Raw genomic sequence first — 16875 nt, forward strand, 5'->3', positions numbered from 1 at the left:
CCTGAGTTGATGATGTATGAGGATGTGAAGATAAGCATCTTTTATGTCCAATGACACCATGAAGACTCGGGAAAAGTTAAGATGTAGAACAGTAAGGTCAACATGCGAAAGGGTGGGGACTTTCAGAAAGGTGTTTAAAATGGCAGAGGTCCAGTATGGGGCTACAAGGGCCATCCTTTCTTGGAGCCAGAAGCATCCTGGAGTAAACCCCCCACCCCCCGAGAGGGTGGTACCTCCTGGATAGTGTCCCAAGAAAGAAGAGAAGACTAGTGGGAAGAATTGCAATTGGTTTTGTGGGGGGCTGTGGGATGCCCCTGAAGGAAGGAGGGCTTTCCCATACCATGAAATCGCCTTGACTGATGACAGAAAGGACCCAAGAGTTCTGTGTTATCTGCTACCAAGCCAGGAGTGAAAGACAGAGGCGAAGAGAAAGAGAAGTAGATGGATCTGGGGCTGGTAGTTGCAGAATACCAGGTTTGGCTTGAAAAGGCTGTTTCTGAGGAGGACTGGAAGAAACAGACTTGGAGGGAACCTTTCTCCTAGAATCCCTCTTACCTTTGTATGGGAGAGATTCAGTTGCCTTCCTAACAAAAGTGGTTCTGGCTGGATAGTTTCTCTGGAAGCAGGGAACAGGATAGACAAACGTGTTTTAAAGCCCAGAGTTCCTTCCTCTTCTCTTGGAGTTTCAATAAGCTCTGCAGTTGCACTGCTAAATAGGGCTTTGCTGCCCAGAGGGGCATCCATAAGCTTAACTTTGACATTAGGCAATGGTTGGAGTCTAAGCCATGAACACCTTCTCAGGACAGACCCCATAGCTGCAGCCTTAGTGGAGGCCTCCAAAGCATCATAACTGCATTTGATGGAGTGCCTGGTAACCTGGTAGGAATAATTAAGAATGGTTGAGATTTGACTTTGGTGGGTGAATCCGGGTGGTCTGACAGGAGCTTCACTGCATCTGCTAGAAGATCCAGGGAATATTTGGCCATGTGCATTGATCGTTCATAGCCCTGAATGCCAAGGTTGCAGACGTATACACTTTTTTCCCTAGTCTTTCCACGATCTTCCTTCTCCTTATCAGAGGGGAGCAGAGAGGCAAAAGCTTAAAAGCTTTATCTGCCGCCACAGAAATAGTAACTGGACCAGCAGAGGGTTCCTTAAAAAGGAATCTGGCATCCTGACAGGTGGCACAAAAGTTCTGAGATAGGTGCGTGCTGACGTCCGCTTTATACCAGTCTCTTTATGGCAGACATACGCATACTGATGTGCGGCATCACACAAACCTTACAGTAGCATGTAGACTTTACTATACTAGCCGGACGTACGGGTCAGCTGGAGGTGGACACCCTCATGTTATGAATACTGTAGCATATGAATAGAAGGACACCTACGGTTACGGCTGTTACCATCGAGCCTAGAGACTAAAGAAGAAGTCTGACTGGAGGAGCATGATGAACAAGATACATGGTGTCCACACAATGTGTAGGATCAGCGGCAATCTGACTTGCTGTATTCAACTGGGCACCAGGCTCTGCACTGGTTGTAGTTGTGTTTTGACTATGTTGACTGAAATGCTAGCCTTTGACAAAGTTGGAGCAAACACAGTCCCTGGACTGTTCTAAGAAATGACTAGCTGGAGTAATGAGAAGCCAGTCATCTAGATATGGAAATATTTGAAATCCCAGCAGTCTTAAGTGAGCTGCTACCACTGCCCTACACTTGGTAAACACCCTGGGGATTGTAGTGAGACCAAAGGGCAGGGCTCTGAACTGAAAGTGACTGGCTCCCAACCAATCACTCAAGCAATCCCTACAGCCGACAGGGTCCTTCCTTCCTGTTCACTGTGGGAAAGTGTTTCTTTTACAGAAGGGCCAAACAAGGACCCTCCAATCAAAGGGAGCATTGATGAAAGAAGATTTGAAAGGCTTCATAAAATCACATAACCGCATCCAGGCAGGTCTCCCAATGGTAATGCCTGAACCAACAGCCCATGAGGTACCCTGTGCAACATGGGATATTAACCTCATGGATACATTGAAAATAAAGAGTGTCCAGTTGTGAAGATGATCTCATAGTCCTCCACAGGCATGGACTCAGACAGGGATTTGGAGAATTTCATGGTTAAACAAGTTTCCAGTCTTGTAAAGTGCTCTAAATCATTCAGGGACCTCAAGGCAAAGGTTTTTGAAGCAAATGCGCTCTTCCCACATCTGTCCAACACCCTAGACTCTCTATTGGGGATGGGACAGAGGAGCTATGCTTTAGTAGCTCCTTTTTTGTGGTTGCTGCCACAACCGTAGTATTAACAGGGAATCCTTTGCTCTAATGGGGTCTGTCCTTCAATGGTTCCAAAATTTTGTTTGGGTATTGGGAAACTGGTTCAACAGAGACCAGTTCCTTCTATGCCCAAAGAAAGACGAGGTTGATAAGCACGTCAGCTTGGGGAGTCACCCAAAATGCAGATGGGCTAGAACCAAAAGCTTCCAGAAAAACTGACATCTGACAGGGAGCATCTCAAGACCATCCACCCTTTTGCTTTAGAATCTCTTGGATGTCTCCAAATGACAAGTCATCTGGCAGAGACCTGGGGGACCGTTCCTCTTCAGTCAGTATCCTCTGTAAGATTGTACAGGGGAATCTATTTGCCTCTTTTTGCACATTCTCTTTCAGGGAACCTCCTCAGTGGGATGCTATGGAGGTGTATCCCAAAAGTCAGGGGAAATTCCTCTAGGAGAACTGTCTGAATGCTAGTTGGCACCAGTTATCCCTATGGGGTAAGGTCTGATGGGATCAGAACTGAGACTTGCTGGAGGAACAGCTGTAGGATCCAAGGCAGAGAGACAGAAATCAGATCTCTCAGATGAGAGAAAGCCCTCTCCACTACCTCGAAGGCAGACAGACTGGGGGAAGCTGTGGCAGGCTACATTGGAGCCGAAACCTCTGAAGGAGCCAAACCTCAACCCTGCCTGGATCCATGCCTTGAGGAGGGAGTAGGATCCGAACTATCTAGCTCCTTAGCTCTAAGGGACAATGATGGCTCTAACAATATTGGACTAGACCATGGTCCCCTGCATCTAGGGACGATGCTTCAGCTCTGAGACTCATCCTGATCCAAGGGGACAGGAGCAGAACCAGTCAAGGAGACCAAAGTCGAAGACCTAGCCATCTTCAGATCCAAGACCAACACTCTCAGGGCTCTCAGATCGGAGGGCTCTGAGGCTGCTGGAGAGAGTGGAGAAGGAGAAATCACTACATGGGAAGGGTAACAAAGGCTCACGGATCTGATGGGAGCTTTGAGGAATTTCCTCATCATCCTATCCACGTTACCCTAGGAAAGACTTCTGGAGAATTTAATGGATGAGGTTGCTGACTGTGGTCTTGATTCTCTCCTCGGTGCCAGAAACAAAAAATGGATTTGAGAAGATACTGGATGAACTGTGAGCCCAGGTGAGGAGTTCGTGGAAACTTTGTAATGGTTGGATCCCAGGTTTTTGGATCAGTCCTGCTTTGGAGATTTTGCCACTATGATAGTCAGATCAGTGAGTTCAGATCCCAGAAGAAAGCCATTGGATCCTAAAGTAGTCTGATCCAAAGTTCCTTGGATATTTTGAGAATGCTCTGACAAAGCCACGGTGGAAGTTGAGGTCTTCAGTGATCACGTAGGGGATCTCTTTCGAGACCCCCTTGGTCTCTGAAGAAAGTCTGAAATGTTTACCTGGGGGTTTGAGCACCTGATGAAGAGGAAAGGCAACACTCCCTTAAGGACTAACTTAATTTCTTGTATCTGAAATTGTTCTGGAGTTAGAAGTGGCACAGACAGAGCAATCAGTATTCAGGTGTGCCACTCAAATGCACACCCTGTGGGTATTAGAATTTGGAATTTTGTGCCCACAGAAGTGCATTGTTTAAAAATGCTGGTTGGTTTCTCGGCCATATCCAACACAAGAAACAGGAAGAAAAGGCACTTTTTAAATATAAATTAACTACCAACATTGGTAGAAACAGTACTCTGTAAAGAGTAAGAAAAAAGGTGCAAAACGGAAAGACTGGTACCAGCAATGGTACAGAAAACAGACTATCCAAAGGGAGAAAAATAGGAGCAAATACCTAACAAAGAAAACTACAAAAACTTAAACAGGGAAGGGAAGACAAAGAACAGAAGTCAAGTTTTTAAAATATTTACTACTCACAAAAACTTTTTGCCAACTGAAACGGAGCTCTTGAGAGAGGTTTGACGTCTATGCAAGATGGCAAACGAGATCAGAGGTACTGTAGGCTGACTGGGGCATCATGGGTAGAACGAGGGGCTTGAGAGTTGGATCCAAGGTCAGATCTGTAACCCATATGTTGAGGAAGAACAAAAAGGTCATCAAGATCAAACTGTTTCTACCACATGCAGTTCGACATTCTGCAAGTTTGACCTTATAATGGGGACCCATAAATACATATATATAATTATGTACTTTGGTTGACAAATCAAATTAAGCTATAAAAGGTTAACAATAAAAATGTCAATAAGCAACTGTGAATGTGCAAGCAAAATTATAGCTGCATTCAAAAAAGTTTTTTAAATGGGGGCAAATCCTCCCTGCGCCGCCCCCCCACACACACACACACTCCATGCTAATTACATATACTACCTCTGAGATCACACAATTCCTGGGGAAAATGAATACTCCCTTAACAGGGGATTGTCTGTCTAGCTCACAATTTGATTAACTGCATACACCAACCAACTGTGGTCAATTAAACAGACGTCAACCACCTAGTGTTTCGACCAAACACCAGTGACTCATTACATACATTCCTAAATGGCTCTATAAAATAACCTTAACTCAAAATATCACCAAATCAAAGTTATACTAGTGAAAGATTGATGCCCTTCCAGCACTGCCGTGGAACTTTGCAGCTGATATATATAATTAGCAGAGGGTGTGGAGGGTGCACGGAGAGAGCTTGCTTCCCGGCAAAAACATTGGTCTTGGATGCGATTAGATTTTGTCAATACTCGAGTGTAAGATTATTTTAAGTAGATCTATATTTTATATATATATATATATATATATATATATATATATACACATATATGCGCGTGTGTGTATATGTATACACATACATTTTTTTTCATTTTACACAGACAAAAACACATGCTTATGTACAAATAGTTTTCAAAACACTACACATGTACGCTTATTTGTGCGATCACTAGTTATTACACTGGCCTGCTTTTTCCTAGAAGGAAAAAATTACCACTATACCATGGATTTCCCAGTTTCCTTGTGATGACGCAACCTCAGAGTTTGTATTCTGGTGACGACGCAACCTCAGAGTTTGTATTCTGGTGACTAACACTCAAATGCTACTCGGAACTGGCAGGTGTTGATCATTAGTGATTCCACTTGTGTGAGGCGATCAAAAAATGAGTCAAATACTTAACCAGGGAACCATATAGAAAAACATCACAATCAAATTAAGGTTTCAGGCTCAAGAGGCAAGATACAAAAGAACATTTCAGATCCATACAATCTACCTAATGACTGAGATACACATGCCAAGTAAAACCCACATTACACTTATGGGCAGGGCAGTAATAGCCTGTAGCCCTCCCAAAGTTAAACACAAATGATTACTTTCTTCACACAAATCTCTCTCAGTTAATATATGTGGACAGGTAATCGTTGTTGTTGTATCTTTCGGCTTTTCCCGGTTAGGGGTCGCCACAGTGGAACTCCTGTCCGCTAATGATTGGCAGTAGATTTTTACGTACCGAGTTGCCAGCCCTGATGTACAACCTTCAACGAAGGTACACCCATTCACGCATGTTTCCACACAGAAGACACTTCGTATCATCTTAAATTTTTAAGCAATCAAGATTCTGAAGAACTAAAGTGTAACTAGTACTGTAGTTGTGTGCCTCAAGCATTCATTTACATAGTACTTACCAGACTAGCCAGTGCAAGGAGTGTAGTTTGAACTTGGGTCATGTTCCCATTCTCAAACAGGTCATTTGCTTCAAAAATATCATGTGGCTTCATTCCATAGATCTGGATCGCTTTAATAAAATTTCCAAGGTTTTCAAGCTGTAAAAAGTAAAAGTATTAAAGTAGCCCCACAAACGCTAGTAAGACAGGCTGTCACGGTAGTCTGATTTCTCTGTAGCAGATTAATGAACTGAACAAAATCTACCATGTAAAAGGAGAGTTTTAGTAAACTGAACATATCTAAAAAGCCCTTTTTACATTAGCATTAAAATATACATCTACAAATGGTGATTATCCCAACATTTACAGATCCCACAAAAACTACAATGTACAAACTTTAGGATTAAAAAGGTGATTTCAAAAAGTACAATTGTGTACACTTACCATAAAAGTAGATGTTTGAGTGTATTCACTGTTGCAGTCATCACACTTGGGTTATCTGCCTGCAGGTTGCCCTCAGTCGGCCCGAATATCAGAGTCTTGGGATTTCTGCATCAGATGCCGTCAGGGGGTATAAAACATGCAGGCTACGCCATTACATCAGTTTTTCTTGCCCCAGATACCAGGAGCCCCCAAAATAGGAAACAACTGCATGGTGTGGAACACCTCCAGTAAAAAGTAAATACCACTGCCATAAGATATGGCCAAATGAGAGGATAGGTAGAAAATATAGAAAAGTCAGGGGACTGGAGGGAGGGTAAAGTACAGTTGTGTACACTTACCATAAATGTAGATGTTAGAGTGTATTCACTGTTGCAGTCATTACATTTGGGTAATATGCTGGCAGGTTGCCCTCAGTCGGCCTGATTAACAAAGTCTTGGGTCCTGCATCGGTTGCTGTCCCTTCTTCCATGACGTCAGGGGTATAAAACATGCAGCTGACGCCATTACATCAGTTTTTCTTGCCCCAGATGTCAAGTGCCCCCCCAAAAATCGGAGCCAAATATTTAAGTAATTAAAAACACAAAAATATATACCTCCAAACAAAAGCAAATACACCAAACAGGCTTTTAAGCATAGTAAAGGAAAGTAGAGGTATAGTAAGAGAAAAACAGGGGGTTCGAGGGAGGGTAACTAGGACTGCAACATTGAATACACTCGAACATCTACATTTATAGTAAATGTGCACAACTGTACTACGTTCTTCGTGTTTCACTATTGCAGTCATTACATTTGGATAGATTCCCAAAGCTATGGTTGGGAAGATGGATTTATACAGCATTAGGACCAGCTATAAGGCCCTGCAGGACAGCAGTGGCAAAGCCAGCTCTGGATTTAGAGAAGAATGGTAATGTTTGGTGAACGTATGAACTGAGCTCCAGGTAGCAGCTTCTAGAATGTCTCTGGTAGGAACACCTCTGAGAAAGGCTGTAGAAGTAGATGCAGCCCTGGTGGAATAAGATCTGATCCCCTGGGGGATAGTTTTACCATGGTGCATATAGCAGAAATGAATACAACGGCTTATCTATTTGGAAATAGACTGCTATGAAATGGCCTTTCCCTCTGCCCCTGCAGCAAATGCCATCAGTAGTAGTAGTTCAGATTTTCTTAGAGATTTTGTCCTGTTTAAGTAAAATCTAAGCTGTCTGTGTACATCCAATGAATGCAGAATACGCTCCCCCTTGTTCTGTGGATTGGGAAAGAAAGCTGGCAAATGAATGGTCTGATTAAGAGCCACACTGTATACCACCGTAGGCATGAAGGATGGATTGGTCCTGAGAGACACCCTGTCCGCATGAAAAATAATGAAAGGTTCCACTGCCATAAGAGCCTGTCATTCAGAAATCCCTCTAGCTGAAGTGACTGCTAAAAGGAAAGCTGTTTTCCAGGACAGAAATTTTAAGTCTGCAGTGGCAGCTGGCTCGAAAAGCGGGAGAGTGAGTTTGTCCAAAACAAAATTGAGGTCCCAGGCAGGGGTTGGAGCTCTCCTGGGTGGTCTTACATTTTTGGCCCCTCTGAGATACTGCTTTAGCAGAGGATGAGAGAAGAGGGGAGGTTCTGTGTTGTTGTTGTGTCTTTCGGCTTTTCCCGGTTAGGGGCCGCCACAGTGGAACTCCGGTCCGCCAAGGATGGCGGTAGATTTTTACGTGCCAAGTTGCCAGCCCTGATGCACAACCTTCAACGAAGGTACGCCCATTCACTCATGTCTCCACACAGAAGACGCTCTAGCTGAGAATTGAACCGGACAACGTCTTACTGTGAGGCGACAACGCTACCGCAGCACCACCACTGCAGTATGGGAGCTGAAATGGTTGAGGCATGGATTTTTATGGAAGAAAAGGACAGGCCCCCTTGTGAAGCATCTCAGTTCAGCATTGTAAAATCTGAGGAATATTGGGCACTGCTGTGCTTATCCCTTGTGAATGATTACAGGCACAGAATCTTTTCCATTTGTTAGCATAAGATTTTATAGTACTAGGCTTTCTCGCCTCCAAAATGACATCCATCACAGGATTGCTGAGGGATGCTAAGGGTGAATTTAGGTGATTAGCCATGCTGCAAGATTCAAAGTTTGGATATGAGTGTGCAAAATTTGGTTGTTCTGCTGAGACAGTAAGGTGTCCGAGGCAGGTGCCATGGTGGAAGGTGACACATTGCACAGGAGTGGGTATCAGTGTTCGCAAGGCCTGTCTGGAGTAATCAAAATCATTTTTGGTTTGTCCTGTTTGCCTTTGCTCTCCAAAGTTCTACTAAAAGTCAGAGAGGGAAAGCATAGACAGATAGGTTTTTCCAGCTGAATGATGGCATCCACTTTCCAGGCTTTTTTGTGAGGAGTTCTTGTGCAGAATTTGTCCAACTGATAGTTCTGGGGTGAGGCAAAAAGATCTATACCTGGACTCCCCCATTTGCGTGTCAACATGTTGAAAATCCGTGGTTCCAGTTTCCATTCGTGTGGGTCCATGAGATTTCTGCTTAGTTCATCTGCCAGAGTATTCAGGTTTCCTGGCAGGAATTGAGCTTGCAGTTGTATTTGATAGGTCAAGGCCGTGTTCCACAAGGCCATGGCTAGTCTGCAAAGGGGGAAGGAGTGTGCACCCCCCTGCTTGTTTATGTACCACAAAACCGTGGTGTTGTCTGTCTACCATTAATTATCCTGGATGAAGGTAGTCTTTGAAGGCTATTAGTGCATTCTGTATAGCTAGCATCTCTTTTTGATTGATATGAAGGTGCATTTGATTTGGGCTCCATTTGCCCTGAATGCACTTCCCTGCCAGATGAGCCCCCCAGGCATAGTCTGATGAGTCTGTAGTTAGGGTTTGGGCGGCATGGGGTGGAGTGAATAGCAGTCCCTTGTTTTGGTGGCAGGCCTCTGCCCACCACAAGAACTCTAGTTGCAGGCAAGGTATGATAGGAATAATTGTTTCCAGGCTGTGACAATGTTGACTCCATAAACTTTAAGTACCACTGAAGTTTCCTCATATGCAGTCTTGCATATGGAATTAGAAGAATGCAGGAGGCCATGAACCCCAAGGCTTGCAGAATTTGTCTTGCAGATAGCAGGGTTTTTGTGGCCACCTGTTTGAAGTAAGTTACCAAATGAAGTTGCTTTTCTGGTGTAAGGTAAGCCATCTGGGCAGTTGTATTCAAGCTTGCACCCAGGAATGTAATTTTTTTGAGAGGGTACCAGTTGTGATTTCTTTTCGTTTATGATGAACCTTAGACAAGTTAGAACCCTTTTTACAAATGTCAATTGTTTTAGAAGAATGTCCCTGTTTTCTGCCTGAATTAGACAATCATCCAGGTATGGATATATTTGAATATTTCTTTGCCTGAAAAATGCAATTACTGGAGCCAGGCACTTTGTGAAGACCCTGGGCGCAACAGATAAGCCAAAGGGCAGTGCAGAAAACTGGTAATGCAAGTAGCCTGCTTTGAAGCGGAGGTAACTTCTGCAAGATTCCCTGATTGGAATATGCAGGAAGCCTCTTAAGTCTAGAGTTACCAACCAGGCATATTTGCCTTGCATAGGAAGTAACTGTTGCGTCAGCATCTTGAATTTTGAAATCTCCAGAAATGTGTTTAGAGTAGATAAGTCCAGAATTGGACACCATGATTTGTCTTTTCTGGGTACCAGGAAAAGTCTTGAATAGAAACCTTGTCCCCTTTCCTCTTCTGGTACTGGTTGAATAGCCATGTTCATGAGGGACAGTACTTGTTTCTGGGCCTATGCCCACTGATTTGGGGGAAGGTCTGGCCATCTGTTTGGGACTGGCAATGTGTGGAAATGAAATCTGTATCCATGGGATACTATATTTAAAGCCCATTTGTCCTGGGTTATAAGTTGCCAGTTTCTTGCATGAAGTGCCAGTTTCCCCCTAAAGGGGCAGCTAAAAGGTGCTTGGCAAGTGCAAAGGGAAGTCATTGAGACTGTTTACCATAGGGAGGTGCCGTGTTGTTTCCAGATTTGGAGGACGTAGCACCCCATTGTTTTGTTCTAAAAGTCCCTTGTGACTGAAACCTGGAGCCTTTGGAATGTCTGGATTTGACTTGAGTGGCTCTCGAAGGAACTGGAAAGGACCAGTTCTTAGTAGGCCAATGCCTACTAAATCTTGGAGGTTGCACTTGTAAGAAATATTTCAGTTTGCATAGATTTAGCGTTATCTTCCATATTTTTTAAAACTTCTTCAGCCTCATTACCAAAGAGACGGTCCTGTTGTAAAGGGCATCCAACAATTTTGCTTTAACATGATCAGGCAGAGTTCGCTCTTTGAGCCAAGCATGCCTTCTTAGCACAGACACAGTTAGAGCAGCCCTGCAAGAGACCTCCAGAGAATCAAAACCACATTGCAAAGTATATTTTCCAACTTGTTCAGCTGAATGCAATAAATCCTGTAAATCTTTATTTTCCACACAGTCAGAAATTAACTTTTAGTTATGTACTTACCATAACTTCGGATGTATGGGATCCATCTCGCCTACATTCATAACTGATGGGCTCGGAGCCGATCCATCGGCTCCGACTCGGCCAACTAGTACACTAGAACGAAGTCTCTTATTGGCTGGGCTACCCTCTATCCCAGGATGCACCACACCTGCTTCCCCAAATCTTGTTTGTTCGCTTTCATACTTACATGCAAACACAGAAAAAATAGTAGTTACTACAACCAACTAAAGTTCTTCAAGAGAAGATCTCCAAATGGAACTACATTTCCTCTAAATCCCAATGGAAGGGGGAAGGAGGGCGTGCACGATGAATGTGGGCGAGATGGATCCCATACATCCGGGTTATGGTAAGTACATAACTAAAAGATGTAATGGGATCCTATCTCGCCTACATTCATAACTGATGGGACAGCGTCCTAGCACCTAAATCCCGTGTGGCTCATTGGAAAACACTCCTGAGAACTGTGGAACCAAAGGAAGCCCTGCCTCGAGAAACCACATCCAGTTTGTAATGAGAAATGAAAGTGTGTGGAGAAGTCCAGGTAGCCGCAGCACAAATATCATCTATTGATAATTTGGAGTGAAAAGCTACAGAAGTAGCCATTGCCCTGGTAGAATGAGCCTTGACTGGAAAGGGAAGCTCTTTGTTAGCCTGTGAATAAATGAAAGAGATGCAATCTTTAATCCATTTAGCTATGGAGGTTTTAGCTACTGGTTGACCCAATTTGTTTATTGCAAAGGAAACAAACAGTTGATTTGATTTCCGCGTCTGAGCGGTTCTATTCAAATAAAAACGCAGTTGTCTATGGACGTCCAATTGATGAAGAATATATTCTGCGTTATTAGAAAACTCGGGAAAAAATACAGGGAGCTCTAGAGTCTGTTGAATACAGAAAGAAGAAGCTACCTTTGGTAAAAAGGAGGGATTTAATTTCAGGGACACTCTATGTTTGTGAAATATCAAATGAGGATCAGAACAAAGAGCTTGAAGTTCTGAAACCTGCCTGGCCGAAGTTATGGCCACTAAAAAGGCAGTTTTCCAGGACAGAAATTTCAAATCGCAGGTAGCAGCTGGTTCGAAAGGGCAGGCAGTTAAGGCAGCAAGAACCAAATTTAGGTCCCAAGGGGGAACAGGGTGAGATATTGGGGGCCTAAGGAGCCATGCTCCTTTAAGGAAAGACTTACAAAGTTTTTGAGACATCAATGAAGGTTCAAAAGAAGCATGAAAATTAGAGATAGCCGCTAGCTGAACCTTAATCGTGGAAACTGAAGAGCCCAATTGAAAAAGAGAGGCCAAGAAATTCAAAACCTCCGATACTGGGGCAGTAAGGGGGTCTCTATACCTCGTTGCTGAGCCCAGAAGGCGAACCTTTTCCATTTGCTGGAATAGAGTTGGACAGTGGAAGGTTTGTGAGAAGACAATATGTGGATCACCTCCGAAGAGAGGGAATTGTCTCGGATTAAGGATGGAAGCGGAGTAACCATGCCGCCAACCTTAAGGACCTGAGAGACGGGTGAAACTGTCCTGACCGATGAGTCAATAGGTCCGGCACTGGGTCCAAAAACCATGGACCTTCTACCGCATACCTCTGAAGGAAGGGAAACCAAACCTGACGAGGCCAGTGCGGGGCAATCAAAATCATTTCGCTCTCCAGGTAAATCGCCTTCTGTATCACCCTCGGCAGGAGGGGAACCAGAGGGAAGGCATAAAGAAGACCGGGGGGCCAAATGTGGGTCAGAGCATCCCTGGGAATCTGTCCCTGAGAGGGGATCAGAGTGAAGAACTCTGCACTTCGCATTGTGGGGGCTGGCAAACAAGTCGCAGCGAGGGAGACCCCATTTGGCGAAGATTTTCGCAGCCACTCTTTGGTTGAGGGACCACTCGTGGGGTAACAGAATGGTCCTGCTTAGTCTGTCTGCAATCACATTGGATTTCCCCGGTATGTGCGTTGCCATTAGAAAGCGGTTGGTAGCTACCGCCCAGTGCCAAAGTCTCATGGCTTCTCTGCACAGTGGGTATGACCTGGTTCCACCTTGCTTGTTTATATACCAAACCACCGACATGTTGTCGGATAGGATAGCAATCGGACCTTGCGGGAGAGCGTGATGCAGAGCTTGTAGTACCAAGAGTACCACTCATCTGCAGGATATTGATATGCAAATGCGCTTCCTGGAGTTTCCATGTGCTTTGGACCGATCTGTCCAGGAATGACCCCCGCCACCCTACCTGGGAGGCGTCCGTGGTCACAGTGGCAATGGGGGATTGAGGAATAAAGGGTCGCCCCTGGTCGAGATTGGATCGGAGGAGCCACCAATGCAGATCCCGACGGCAACTCTCCGTGATCATGACTAAGTGGTTCAAGAGGAGTTCCTGATAGGACCATTGAACCGACAGAAGCCATTGCAGAATTCGCATGTGGAGTCTGGCTAAGGGGACTAGGAGTATAGTTGATGCCATCGAGCCCAACAGTTGTAGGATCAGATGGGCCGGAGCTCTTGATAGGGGGAGACAGGATCTGACTTGGTTTTGTAAAACCTGAATTCTTGCTGCCGGTAAGAAGGCGCATCCTTTTTGTATCTAACTCTGCGTCTATAAAAGTAATACGCTGAGATGGCTGTAGTACAGATTTTTGCCAATTGAACGTAATTCCCAAGAAACGGCCCAAGGTGACCGTGGCCATGAGCGCCTGAAATAGTAGATGCTTGGAGGTGGCAGTAAGGAGCCAGTCGTCTAGATAAGGAAACACTTGGAATCCTAGACTCCTCAGGTGAGCAGTCACCACTGCCAGACACTTGGTGAACACCCTGGGGGCTGTGGTGAGACCAAAGGGCAGTGCTCGGAACTGGAAATGACTGACTCCCAGGCGGAAGCGTAAATGTCTCCTGGACTCTTGACCTATCAGAATGTGATAGTAAGCGTCCTGGAGATCTACGGAGCACATCCATGCATCCTTCGCCAACAGTGGGAGAATGGATTGAAGGGTGACCCATTCGGAATTTGGACTTTTCCACAAAACGATTCAATGAACTGAGGTCCAAAATGGGCCTTAAGTCCCCTGTCTTTTTTGGCACCAAAAATAATCTTGAGTAAGTTCCTGATCCGATCTGGTCGGTGGGGACAGGCTGGATGACTCCTTTTTCTAGCAGCTTTGAAATCTCTATTGCTGCCTGATCCCGCTGACTGGGTGGCACGTCCAAAATTTCCCTTAAGGGAAGGGGGGGCTTGATGAAGGGGATGAGATAGCCTCCAGTTATAATCCGGAGCACCCACTGATCGCTGGTTATAGCTTCCCAAGCTTGTGGGTGTTCCGCAAAACGACCCCCGACTTAAGTCGGGCAACAACTCAGGGACGTTGAGTGTAGGAAGAACCACGAAAGGAATCGCGGTCTCCAGAGTTACGGGGGCCTCTGGGGCGGCGTCTTCCTGAATTCCCCCTCCCCCGCCTCTGGAGAGGGGATCACTGGGTGGAGTAGGGAAAGACCTCTGAGTTTTTCTGAACCACATTTTCCCTCCTCTCTGGGCCTTGGGGTAAGGCCTAGAGGGAGCGGAAAAGCGGGCCCCAACGGCAGTCAAGGTCTTGCCCTCCTGCTCGCACCGAGTTAGTGTGTCCTTCACCTTGGGTCCAAACAAAGATGACCCATCAAAGGCCGGCGAAGGAAGACTTGAAGGCCTCCGCAATGAACACAAGCGTAACCAGGCGTGTCTCCTGAGGGCAACGCCTGTTCCTGTTTACTCGCCTTCGCCGCATACGAAATGAGCCTCATGGACGAGTTTACAATGGAAAATAAGGTAGTCATCTGGGCGCCAACAGTGGGGGCTAGCGCCTCAGGTAGATTACCAGTGAGGGAGTCACTTAGCTCTTTAAGGAGGTCCCTTTGGAGCCTGGTAAAATGACATAAGTAATTCAGCAACCGTAACGTAAAGGCCGCTGAAGAAAGGGTACGCTTCCCGTACCTATCCATGCTCCTGGAATCCTTATTAGGAGGGTGGATAGACATTGAAGCCTCTGCCACGTCCTGCTGTGTGGCAGATGCCACCACCATAGCATCTACGGGAACTCCTTTAGTCAAAAATTCCTTCTGGGGGGGGGGGGGGGGCTGAAAGAAATTTATTAGGTCTCGCAGGCACTGGTTCCACAGAGTCAGGGTGTTCCCAAGCCCTTCAAGAAACCAAATCAAGGAGTTCATTGAAGGGCTGAGACACCCAGGAGGCGGAGGGCTGGGCCCCGAAGGCCTTGAGGAAGACTGACTCCTCAGCGGAAGGGGTTTTGGGCTGCCAGTCTCCTCTCTGTCTCAGAATCTCAAGGATATCTGAGAAAGAGACATCATCCGAAGATGATTTAGGGGACCCTTCCGCGTCATCGAGGTCAGTGTCCGATGTGACAGACTCATCTTGGGAGTCCACGTGCTTCCTCTTGCACAATTCCTTGCGTGGGGGCTCGTCCGAAGCAGTTTCGGACGGACCCCCCGGAAGAAGGGAACCCCCGATGGGGGTATCCTCAGGCCCTGGGGCCCCGCTGCCAGGGGACTGCAAAACTGCAGAAGCACCAGTCTCCAGGTCTAGGGACGGTGAGGTGGAAGCCTGCTGAGCCGGTAAAGACATGGCCAGCGCGCTCCTCATGGCCTCAAAGGCCGGACCTCCAGACTCCATGGAGATCACTGGCCTAGAGGCCACGACGGTACTAGGGATTCCGGCAGCCGATGCTCCGAGGGGAAGACTAGGTACCGAGGCACCCAGTCCCAAGATGTTCCCCTCAGGCCCGGCTGAGGAAGTCCCAGTACCAAACCCTGAACCCGAGGACAGGGTAGGAACCATAGTCGGTGCCGATAGACCTCGAAGGGGTCTCGGTTCAGACCGTACGGCTCGGCCTTGCTCCACCATCACCGACTCCAACGGCTCCGAGGAGGTTGGAGGAGGAATCGAGTGTTTCAGAGGGGGGATTGGCTCCGAAGCCAACTGGGCCGGAGCCGAGACCATTTGAGCAAAAACTGGAGACTGGAAAAGCCTCTGAATAACCCTATCCAAATCCGAATCCGACAGTTTTGAGGGTTTAGAGGAGGTAGACCAAAGGGCGAGACGACTTTCCTCTCGGCTCCGACAATGTAGGGGACCGGCTCCGAAAAGTCTCCAACACTATCGGCACCGGATCAGCCACAGCATGAACAACAATCGGCGCCGAAGGAGCTTTCTTCGGAGCAGAGGGGGAAGAGTCTGAGCTGCACACCTACACCGGCTCCGAAACCATCGGAACCGATGGAGGTGATTTGCCTCTCGATACTCCAACCTGCGGCTCCGAAACTAATGGAGCCGAGGAAAGAGGCATCGAGGCAGACCCTTCGACCCTCAGCCCTGAATTCAGTGGAGCCGAGGAAGAAGAGGTCGACTTATGCTTCTTGGCAGTCTGTTCCAACGGACTTGTCGGAGTCGACAACCTTTTCTTTTTAGAGACAGTAGGAGAAGAATCCAAGGCTTCCTCAAAAGAGGGCTTAATAAGACCCTTCAAGATCAATTTATTTTTTCGCTCTTGAAGAACCCTAGAGGAAAAAGCATGACACACACTACATGTCTCCTGTAAATGTTTAGGTCCTAAACAATACATACATATAGAGTGACTGTCCGTAATAGACATTTTGTAATTGCACCTAGTGCATTTTTTGAAACCTGACTTTTGCTCTTTGGACATGTCTGTCAGGAAATAAGGCAGTGTCTAAATACCAAAAACTTAGCGCCAAACTGCAGAGCGCGAGAAAACAATGGCACGAGCTCTCCAGAGAGAGATTTACCTCAAGAGAAAACACAGTAAGAACACAACAACAACGGGCAAAGGCCCTCTAACTTAAACAGGCTTTGCCCAGAGAAAAAAAATGACACAGACTTCAATAAGTAGGGCAAAGGCCCTCTAACTTAAACGGGCCTTGCCCGACAGCGATATAGAAGTATCAGAGTAGTCAATCACTCACACACAAAATGTACAAAATTCCAAAATACAGAAAAATACACAAAATAGCCGTT

The 16875-nt window shown here is 46.1% G+C and overlaps 1 protein-coding gene across 3 annotated transcripts in view; it reads right to left on the reverse strand.

Moving 5' to 3' along the window:
* CNN3 (calponin 3) overlaps window positions 1-16875 on the reverse strand; it is a 711458-nt gene that overhangs the window by 233901 nt on the left and 460682 nt on the right. For all 3 annotated transcript variants that reach the window (XM_044085695.1, XM_044085694.1, XM_044085693.1), the window contains exon 4: window positions 5940-6077. In XM_044085695.1, the coding sequence (XP_043941630.1) occupies window positions 5940-6077 (138 nt within the window). The remainder of the gene's footprint in view (window positions 1-5939; window positions 6078-16875) is intronic.

Source organism: Protopterus annectens, chromosome 10.part0 (genome assembly GCF_019279795.1).
Source record: "Protopterus annectens isolate FY-2018-M chromosome 10.part0, PAN1.0, whole genome shotgun sequence".
NCBI lineage: Eukaryota > Metazoa > Chordata > Ceratodontiformes > Protopteridae > Protopterus > Protopterus annectens.